The sequence below is a fragment of the Macadamia integrifolia genome, unplaced genomic scaffold (assembly GCF_013358625.1).
Source record: "Macadamia integrifolia cultivar HAES 741 unplaced genomic scaffold, SCU_Mint_v3 scaffold807, whole genome shotgun sequence".
Lineage (NCBI taxonomy): Eukaryota > Viridiplantae > Streptophyta > Magnoliopsida > Proteales > Proteaceae > Macadamia > Macadamia integrifolia.
In genome coordinates this window covers 28,552-39,996 of record NW_024870541.1, presented here as the reverse complement: position 1 = coordinate 39,996, position 11,445 = coordinate 28,552, and the positions used below count along the sequence as shown (strand labels likewise).

The following is an 11,445-nucleotide window of genomic DNA, read 5'->3' as shown; positions in this document are numbered from 1 at the left end:
CCAATTTTAACTTTCTATATACGAAAGAATCTGGTCAATATGACCGTATAGATGGATAATGCTCGAAAATACGATTCCAACGATAAATGGCACGTCAAAATTGGATAATCGGATCTCCTGTGATAGTCACCAGAAAAATCTGTGATTGCGAGTGCTAGCTACTACCTAGCGCATGCCAGCCCATGCCTGCTGCCCAGCTAGCCCTACCTGCACAAGTGCTACGTGCACTGGCCAATAGGCCAGCCCACACAACCTCGCTCATGCGCCCCTGCATGACCCAACCCATACCCCCACATGATCCAGCCAGTGCCTCCGTATGACCCAGCCCATGCCCCTGCTTGACCCTGCCCATAGCCCCTCTTGCTGCAGCTCGCACCTGCGCCTGTTGTTGCCCAACCTGTGTGGTTGCTGCCTAGTGCCTAGCCAGCCTTGCCTACTACCCTGCCAGTGCCCATATGTGGGCTACCCTGTGTGCCAGGTTCCGCATACCCATACCACTCCCCACATACCCATGCCACTGCCCGCACACCCATGCCACTACCCGTGTGCCATGTACTGCACACCCATGTACACATTGCCTACCCTCCTGTGCTGGCCATGTCCCATACACTTCAGCCCAATCTTGTGCTCCTCCATCAATGGCCGGGATTGGTTTTCCACTGGCCCGGTAGGTGAAGAGATTTCCTCTTCACTCACTTGAGACCAAAATCCCACTTTTTGGCTAAGAATTCTCTCTCCCAAAAAAACCCCTTTTACCCATTGAATAAAAGCTCTCTTCACCCATTTTAGTCTAAGAACCCTCTTTTGTCCGTTGATTAAAAATTCTCCCTTCTCCCTATTAGCCCGAAAATCCTATAAATATCCCCCTCCTTTGGATTTCACACACCAAACAACCACATCTCACTCCATAGTAGTGAAACCCTCTCTCCTCCTCCCCTTCCCATTTTCATTTTCTTCGGGTCTTTGGAGCGATCTTTGTCAAGATCCGAAATATTGTTCAGATCTTCGAAGTGTTCTCTGGAACTTTGAAAATCTTCAATCCAAGCTTTTAGCTCAATCCAGTTTTTTTCCAAAAATAGTATATTCTTAGCCTCCCCCCCTTCGAGTGTTCGTGGTTTTTACCAAAAATAGAAATCCCTCCCCCCTTTAAGTTCTTCGGGTCTACGAAGAGATCTTTGTCAAGATCCAAAGTTCTATTGGAATCTTCAAAGTGTTCTTCGGGGCTTTGGGGATCTTCAATCCAATTTAGGTCAATTCATGTCTTTCCAAAAATAGTAATTCCTAGTGGAAGCTCTGTCTGAGTGCCCTTAGAATCTTTTCAGATAGCCATTCCAAGCGGAAGCTCTGCCGAAGTGCCACCTCAGCCTAGCTGTCCCCTAGCCTATCCCTAGTAGAAGCTCTGTCGGAGTGCCACCTTAGCTTAGTCCTCCCCTAGCCTATCTCCAATGGAAGTTCTATTGGAGTGCACCTCTAATCCCAAAAATAGCCTTCCCTAGCCCAAGCTCTGTCCGAATCCAAATCCAAAAATAGCCTTCCTTAGCTAAAGCTCTGTCTGAATCCAAAATCGAAAGTAACCATTCCTAGCCAAAACCATATATGAATACCATCACAGTCAACGTCTCTCAAGAAAGGAAGTTGGAGGTCAAGACCATCTTCACCTGAGCCAAGAGAACATAAAAGACAGTCCAAGCCAATACTAATCAGGGGCCCACCCCTCTTGACCCGAAATAGGGGTAAAGTTCAGGTACAGTTTCTCAACCAACTCGTCATCATATAGACTTTATATAGACCTTGTTTTAGTGTACATAGTTGTTTAAATTCAGTCAATGTATATATGTGTGATAACTTAGCCATGTATGTGGAATAGTAATAATTGTGGAAAATATCCGTTTTTAAGCATCTAGTAGGAAGACTGGTCGAACCGTATAAATTGGGTGCCTAACACCTTCTCAATTCTACAACCTGACACTTACCCTAAATCTCTATACCAGACCAAATTTTGGGCCCTTTTCTCAGGAATTGGGCCCACCCCAGGGTCCTAGGCCCATAACCCTAGGTGGCAACTCCAAGCTACAAATATATAACGAAAAGCCCTAATCTGGAAAGTACACAATTGCCCTAAAAAAATTTGAGTAGGGGACTGTTCCCCCTACACCCCCTGCTATGCAGGGGGGCCTCCTGCCCCCCTTGCAACCCCCACTGCCTAATAACCGGCTAGCGAGACCACCGTTTTGCCTATCGAGGCGCTGCACCAATACTCTCTGGGTTAAATTGTTACGAAATACAAGATATCGTACACCAACAGTCTCCACCTTGGCTTGAATTCTATCGAGCCTCCTGTAAAGATAACCTGTAGAAGTCTTCATCCCCATACCTCATTAGAGGTACAAACCCACACCTATTTGGTGCATCCCTCATCTTTAACAATGAGTAATATTAATCAAGTTCAAATAGGACTCGAACTTCTCTGTAGTACCTGGCTTGGTAAACATATCTGTAGGATTGAGATTTGTATGAATTTTTCTCAAGTGAATACTGTCTTCTGACACAAGCTCCCTGATCTTGTAAAATCTCACATCAATATGCTTTGTCCTTACATGAAACACCTGATTCTTTATAAGATGTATGGCACTCTAACTATTACAATGTAACACTATACCTCCTTGCTCCAACCCTAACTCACGAACCAATCTAGCCAACCAGACTCCTTCCTTGGTAGCCTCAACTGCCGCCATGTACTCTGCCTCTTTAGTGGACAATGCAACTGTAAACTGAAGCATCGCCCTCCATGATATAGGTCCACCAGCCAATGTAAATACATACCCTGTAGTAGACCTCCTCTTGTCTAAGTCATCGACATAGTCAGAATCAACATAACCTCGCCAATTCTGTGGAACTTCCGTTACCACTAAACATAACACATATATCTTTAGTCTTGCTCAAATATCTGAAGATCAACTTAATTGCATTCCAATGCTCTTTCCTTAGATTACTCATATATCTGCTAACAACATTGACTGCATGAGATAAATTCGGCCTGCTATAAACTATAGCATACATGAGACTCCCAACTGCGCTAGCATAGGGGACCTGAGACATATGCTCCACCTTCTCATGTGTTATAGGGCATTCCCTTTCAGATAACTTGAAGTGGTTGGCTAACAGAGTGCTAACCGGCTTGACCTTTTCCATATTGAAACCCTCTAACACCTTTTCAATATACCTCTTCTGAGTTACCAAATTTTACCTGTATTTCTATCTCTAAGGATTTCCATACCAAGGATCTTTTTAGCAGCACCAAGTCACCATGAAGAAATGCAGTCTTCACATCAAACTATTCAAGCTCCAAATCATACATGGCCACCTAAGTAAGTAGTACCCGGATTGAAGTGGGTTTCACCACTGGAAAGAATATTTCATTGTAGTCTATCATCTCCTTCTATGCATAGCCCTTGGCTACAAGTCTGGCCTTATACCTTTCATGCTCCTTCTCAAATGTTGACTCTTTCTTACAAAAGACACATTTACACCCAATGATTTTTCTTTCTTTGGGGTTTTCCACAATCTCTCAAGTCTTGTTCTTTTGTAGAGACTCCATTTCCTCCATCATAGCTGCCATCCATTTATCATGCTGTGCATCACTCAAAGCATCATGGTAGGAAGATGGATCACATGTACCTATAGTGAGGGCATAGGCAATCATATCCTCAAACCCGTATCTCACAGTTGCTTTGTGAATACGCTTCCCTTTACCCTTTGCCACAGTATAGGTTACTTCTACTGCTTCCTGTGTCCTGGTAAGTCACTTGATGACTCATTCTCTCCTGTTGTTTTTGACTCACCTAACTCCACCTGCACGGTAACCTTCTTTATTTTCATTAACTACTTGTGAATTATAATTTGCCTGTACCATATGAGACTCATCAAACACAACATCCCTGCTAATCACAACTTTCTGTGAACTTGGATCCCACAACTTGAATCCCTTTATGCCTTTCTTAAAACCAAGAAAGATACACTACTTAGACTTTGAGTCTAACTTGGAACGCTGCTCACTCTCAACATGTGTATAGACTGGACAACCAAATATTTTTAGAATAGAATAATCTACTGGTTTTCCTATTCATACCTCTTTGGGAATTTTACAATCAATCGCCTTTGATGGAGACTTGTTGATGAGGAAACATGTCATATTCACTGCTTCTGCCCAAAATCTCTTGCTCAACCCCGCATTCAGCCTCATACTCCGAGCTCTTTCTAGAAGTGTTCAGTTCATCTTTTCAACTACACCATTTTGCTATGGTGTCTTTGGAACCGTGAAGTAACGTGTAATCCCTTCAGCTTTACACAATTCTAAAAATGGCTTGTACGTGTGCTCCCCTCCATTATCTGTTCTCAAGTACTTAATTTTCTTTACTGTCTTCCTTTCTACCTCAGCCTTCTATTCCTTAAATTTAATGAACACCTCATTTTTATGCTTCATAAAGTAGATCCAGACTTTCCTTGAGTAATCATCAACAAAGTCGCGAAGTATTCTGCCCCACCTTTAGATTTTGTTGTTGAAGGACCCCATACATCGTTGTATAAATAATCATACACCCCTTTACTTTATGTTTTGTAGTTTTGAAACTAACCTTGCACTGTTTCCCGCACACAATACTTACAGAAGTTCAGTTTACAAGTTTTCACTCTCTTCGACAGTTTTCTTTTATGAAGCTCCATCAATCATCTTTCTCCCATATGCCCTAACCGCATATGCCACAGATATGTATCATCTGTATCAAATCGTACATCTGTAGTCATAGATGCTCCACCTGTAACTATGCTCCCTGAGTCTGTATAGATTTCTAGTTAGTTGTCCTTTCATGACACCCATAATAACTTTGAGAACTCCACCTTCTGCTATGTACTTGCAGCCATTTGTGTCAAATGGCCCTAAAGATACTAAGTTTTTCCTTAAATCTAGTACATGTCTCACATATGCTAAAGTTCTTACTATCCCATCAAACATCTTGATTTTGATAGTACCTATCCTAATGATCTTGCATACATCATCATTCTCATTGGGACAGACCCACCATTATATGGTTGATATGTATGAAACCAATCCATATATGGACACATATGATATGAACATTCAAAATCTAAAATCCAAGAATTAGAAGGTTGATTCTTACCTGATTATATAGAGAGTACATCTCCATCATCTCCATCTGAACTGTCAGCCACGCTAGCTTCCTCAGATGCCTTATCTACACATTTCTTCTTCAAATCCATCTTCCTCTTCAAGCACTCTCTATTCAGATAATCTTCCTTTTTACAATAGTAACAAGAGACATTTGTCTTTGCCCCTTTTGATTTCGATCGACTCTTCCCAGATCCCTTTTGATATAATCTCCCTCTTTCTTGCTCCTTGTCACCTCCAAAAAGACCTTCTTCTTAAGATTTTGTACTACTGACCTTCTTCCTTGTATCATTGGACATGAGGGCAGCCGCGACTTCATCCATCTCAAGGGTCTCCTTCCCATACAAGATAGGTGATCATATGATTCTGGGAGCGACGACAGCAACAGTAACGCCTTGTCTTCATCCTCGATCTTAACCTCCAGGTTTGCAAGTTTACTTACGATCTGATTGAACATGTTAAGATGCTCTCATAGATCCGTACCTTTCTCCATCTATAGAAAATACAATTGATTTTTCACGAACAACTTGTTTGTTAAGGACTTCATTATGTAGATGCTTTCAAGTTTCGCCCATAACTACGGTGCAAATTCGATATCCACAATATATTGTAGGGCATCATCAGAAAGATTCAATCGAATAGCACTTACTGCCTTTTCCTCCATCTTCTCCCAATCTTCGTTAGTAATTTTTATAGATTTCTTCAACTTCCCCAATAATGTTTTTGCCAAACCCTGTTGTATCAGAAGTCCTTCATCTTTTGATGCTAGAGAGTGAAATTGTTCTTCCCATTGAATCGTTTGATATCATACTTGACATTAAATCCCTTTCGTGCCATCGTGATAGTAAACCCTAGAAAATAAAAACCTAAAGCTCTGATACCAATTTATAGAAACGCAATCCTAAAATGATACAGAAGATAATGGAAAAACAAGAACAAGCAAAGCACATAGATTTATGATACGAGGTTCGACAAGATTACCTACATCCCCGGTGAGATGAGATCCTGCTTCACTATCAATGGAGAATAGGGTTACAATGCTCGTCCCTCACACCTCTCAATATTGCTTGCATTACAAAGAAAGAAACCCTTGCTATAAATATATAGCGAAAAACCCTAATCTAGAAAGTACACAATTGCCCTCAAATAAAAAATTCGAACAGGGGGCTGTGCCCCCTACATCCTTGCTATGCAGGGGGGCCCTGCCCCCTTGCAACCCCCACGGCTTGCTAACTGGCTAGCGGGACCACCGTCCTGCCTATCGAGGCACTGCACCAGTACTCTCTAGGTTAAACTGTGATGGAATACAAGACATCGTACACCAACACTCCCCTCTCACCTAGCCCACATTTCTCAGGCATTTCTTTTACTTGCTTACAGCCCAAGGCTTAATTCAAGGTTGGACCATACAATGCCAACAAGGTATTCCATTATCCATTGCAGATAAAAAGGTGAAGATGGTAAGAGAGAGAGAGAGAGAGGTGTGTGTGACCTAGGTTCAACCATTGAGGACTTTTCTCAAGCATATAGTTTATATATAAGAGGAATTATCACACCCCTCCCCTGAACTATAGCTAAAAATCAAGTTCCCCCCACATTTTTGCAAATATTAATTTCACTTTCCCTCCCCCCAAGTGAAAAGATTCTATAAACCGTTCCTGGACCTTTAAGATTGTTGTTAAGTCTGTAATTTTTTTTATAATGACCGAAATAACCCCATCCCTTTAGACTCCTCACTCCCCTTCAGCCCAGAGCCTCAAACAGTGCTAACTTCGTCTCAAAACTAGAACTTTTCGACGATGGCAGAAATTACAATGGTGGAATTGGCCGCGGCACTAGTGGTGGTAGTGGATGGAGTTCCGGTGGAAGCAAAGATGGAGATTCTAATGGCAATTTGGGGTTCGAAATTCTTGGGTTGTTTTTGAATGAGTGGAGATCTAGGGTTTCTACGGATCTGCAGTTTCCCTTCAAGGTTTTAATGGAGGAGTTAGTTGGTGTTACTGCTTGCATTCTTGGAGACATGGCGTCTCGGCCCAATTTCAGTCTCAATGAACTTGATTTCGTGTTCTCCACTCTCTTCGTCAGATCGATTCTCAATTTTGTTCTTATGTATCTGTTAGCTCCTACGACGTTATCTTCTTCATCTAGTCTCCCTGCGATCTTCATGAGTTTCCTGCAGAGCCACATGTTTGAAACAAAATTGAAAAGCCTACATACTTCGACTAGTCTCCATCGGCCCTTTTCACCTCTACGAAAACACTTAAAGCCCATGGAAGCACATAAGTTGAGGTATCTGAAGGATTTTCTAAACTACAACAAATCTCCAGTGATACAGCCAAACTAATTGCCCAGTAGGGTAAGAACACGTGTTATCTAAGGAAAGGACACATGTCGCTGACTTGATAGAGGCTGCAAAGATTCTGACCGCTTCAACCGTGTGAAGAAAATATTTTCCAATAAGGGGATAAGACGTATCCGGGTAGGACTCGAAAAAGAAAGGAGGCGGACCCAAGGAGGACTCCTCCAAGGAAAAGGGAAACCCTAAACCCTAAGGACTATAAGAGAGGGCCCGAGTGGAGGAAAAAAGGTAAGCAGAAAAGACCCACACCATTACCCTTGTGAAAATCTGTGCGGCCGATCTCTAACTTGGGCGTCGGAGGACTAACCCCAGACAAACCTCCAAGAAGTGCATGAAGGGATATGAGGTCAACACCTGGGAGCCCGGGCCTTGGTACATAAAGTGCTGAAGCAGGGCCTGTTCTGGCCGACAATGAGGAAGGACGCGGAATCATTAGTCAGGAAGTGCGTCAAGTGTCAGATGTTCGCCCCCGTCCCCAGGCAACACTCTATCGAGCTCTCATCCCTATCAAGCCCAATACCATTCGCCATGTGGGGAATGGACATCCTGGGTCCATTCTCCCTGGCCACGAGACAAAGAAAGTTTGTAGTGGTGGTGGTAGACTACTTCACGAAATGGGCAAAGGCCGAAGCACTGGTGACGATATCCGAAAAGAATGTAAGGAACTTCTTCCAGAGGGCGGTAGTCTATCAATTCGAAATCCCCTGGGTGGTGGTAACGGATAATGGAACTCAGTTCGTCAACCCAACAATCCGACTTTCGGCTTGTTTTGTGATGCCCTCGGCATTGACCACAGAAAAACATCTATCGGTTATCCATTGACCAACGGGCTGACAGAGGTAACCAACCGTACCCTGCTCCAAGGAATAAAGAGGAGACTGGATGATGCAAAAAGGTTATGGGCAGATGAGTTGTAAAACATCTTCTGGGCTTATCGCACAACTGAGAGATCGGCCACCAGAAAAACACCCTTCATTTTAACTTACGGCACTGAAGCTGTACTTTCGATGGAGGTAGAGGCCGTTACCCATTGGATTCAGTAATACAATGAAGAAGAAAACGATAAAGGACTCCGAGCGAATTTAGACATCTTGACCGAGCCAAAATCCTTTGACGATCATCGAAAATAAAATTACAAAATAATGATTTAATTCAAGCAACATCAGTAGTTGCAACACCAACCAACTCCATCCCCTGATCATTCCGCTTCTCTCCCTCCTTCGCCATTTTTTTATACTCCCCATACACATAGGAACAAAACCCCCACACACAAAATAGAGTCGACACCACCTTCGGCCCGCCAAAATCGTCCCCAAACGCCAAAACACCTCCCAACACGTTCATAGACAGTAACGCCGTCATGCATATCGCCCCCGTTAATGACGTCGTCAGGTATACCAGCCCCGCGGATCCCATAAAACACACCTGCCATGTCACCACGTTAAATCCCATCGTCAACCCATACGCTACCGTTCCCAAATCATAACCGCTCTCGCTCTCCATCCGCATCTCTCGGTACCCTCCGTCCAACGCCATCCCAACCGAAGCAAACGCTGTGGCAACCGCTCCCATGATGATCTGCATTTCGATCACCATCTCGTAGCAATGAACCCTCTTCTTGTAAACCATCTCCATTAGTGGCAGATAGAGAGCGTAGAGAAATCCCGTTGAGAGAATGGCGAAGAAGCCCAGGAAGTACTGTATCTGGGTTACACCTTTGGGTCTATCATGGCTGGACCCGAATGCCAAGAGGATTGAACTCAGGGTCAGGAGGACGACCGCGTTTAGGTTGGAGAAGACGATACGCTGCTTCACGATGAGCACGGAGAGGATGAGGTTGAAGGCGAGTTGGGAGGACAGAAGGATAGATGATGTAGAGACAGGGAGATATGAGATGCCCCATGAGTAAAGGAAGTTGCTTATGCCCGATATCAGACCCATCACTAGGCTTATGAGGAGGAGCTTAGCGGTGAAGTGAGAGAAGGGTCGTCGTCTATATGTTATGAAGTCGTCAACGACGTTGGAGTTGAAGAGGCGAGGGAGGTAAATAGGGAGGAAGAGGAGAGGGAAGCCAGCGGATTGGACCCAAGTGGAGACCCACCTGCTTGAACCCCCATGAATGAAATAGAATCTGGAGAGCAAGCTCGATGATACGGAACCCACGAACAGAGATGTGTAGGTGATGGCTAGGAGGACCCGGTGACGCGTGCTGGATTTGTCATTGTCACCGCTTCCTCCTCCTTCCGGGATTGAATTGGAACCGCCGCCGGTTTCGCCATTCGATGGATCGAGTTGCCTCTCTTCTTCTATGTGGATATTCATGATGATAATATGATATGTTTTTGCCTTGTTGGAGTAACTCTGGTCTCTGGAATCTGGATTTGAGAAGAGTAATATACTAATACTCAATGCTGCTTTACAAAACACTTTAAGATTGAAGAAATTTGCTGCTTTGTGGCGTTGGGACTCCCAAGTCTCAACTCTTAAGTTGGGAGGCGGACGAAACCCTATTTTTTAAGATCGATATGAATTCTGGATTTGGAAGGACGAATGGGTGGCTTCGGCCCTTTTCAATTTTCCCTTCTTCAAATGAAATGAATAACGTGGGCAAGCAAGGCATTGGAATTTGGAAGGGTCAAGCTTTCTGAGACGGGAAACTGAATGCGAAAAAGAACTTTAGTAGAGCAGAGAGAAAGGGGGCTGTGGCGGCCGCTGGAGGCGGATTCTATATGGAGTATGTAATTCGAAGTTCGTACAAGGGCGGCTGCACTGTCTGAGTAAGGGATATTTATTTTGTCATGTTTTTGGTAAGAGAGTAAGTGGGAGATATATATTTGTTTAATTTGAGAATGAGTTGTCTCCTCCAGACTCCAGACTCCAGACTCCAGACTCGACTCCACTCTGTTTTGGTTTACAATTGCGAAGGGATCAACATAGAAATAGCTAGCTACTAAGCTAGTGAGGATGCAGAGTGCGTCAGTATGTGTATGACCATGATGATGGACACCGTCGATCTGGAATCTAAAGTTATGGGGATTGATTGATAGGATTAGACACGTGGAGGTATTATGTATGGAATGTGGTTGGCATGCAAGGAGGACTATGCACAACGCCAACGGGGAATCATTTTAGTTTAGGCACTTTCCAATTAAAAGAGGCCAAAAAAAAAGGGAAGAGCAGACTCAGGTAGTGAAGAATAATGGATTCAGAAAATCTGAAAAGAAAGAACAGATGGAGCGACAGAAGAGAGAAAAGAGGGACGTTTGAGAATGGAGAGGAAGATCTGGACTCGTTTATATTGGATTAATGGATTCTCCTAAAAATAAACACAACAAATTAAACGACTCGTTAACTACGCGCAGTAGACTGGCTAAAGACCAGCCCAAAGAAGAGGAACCACCACAATACCACCTGAATCATGAGTTGGCCAAGAGAAAGGGCAGGGAGCAGCCACTGGGCCGGTGGTGGTGGACTAGTGGTCTGAGAGGATAAAGGAGGGAAGGCTGAGCAGAGCAGCTCAGGAGTAGAGAGAGAGAGAGAGAAAGAGAGAGAGAGAGAGAGAGCATCCATCTTTTATCCTGGTTTGGACATGATGGGGTAAAAATTGACCAGTCGATCCTCCTTGCAGCTCATGTAGCTTCAGCCGATTTGCACAGAAGAGAAGACAGGGGAGAGTCGAGCTAACCCGACGGGGCACTCCCCTATTCCTAAGTCAGATCTTTCCACAGCAGATACTCAAGAGAGTTTTCAGTCAAAAGAAGTGATCGATCCCCCCAGTGGAGGCTTACCTTGGTATTTATAGGCTACTGATGGATTAGAGAAAGGGGGAGATCCGTAGAGAGTCCTACTGGGCGTGGAGTCCTGGAGAGGGGCAACTCTCTGATGCTGGGAATATTCCAGA

At 44.0% G+C, this 11,445-nt stretch overlaps 1 protein-coding gene across 1 annotated transcript; it reads right to left on the bottom strand.

Moving 5' to 3' along the window:
* Positions 1-8,696: 8,696 nt before the first annotated feature.
* LOC122070010 (probable purine permease 4) lies at positions 8,697-10,369 on the bottom strand. Its single transcript, XM_042634111.1, has one exon. The coding sequence runs from the start codon at positions 9,864-9,866 to the stop codon at positions 8,697-8,699; it is 1,170 nt and encodes a 389-aa protein (XP_042490045.1). The 5' UTR covers positions 9,867-10,369.
* Between the last annotated feature and the right edge of the window lie 1,076 nt (positions 10,370-11,445).

What these genes read in the sequence shown, in the direction of transcription:
- LOC122070010 (XM_042634111.1), bottom strand. Translation starts at nt 9,866, where the DNA reads ATGAATATCCACATAGAAGAAGAGAGGCAACTCGATCCATCGAATGGC.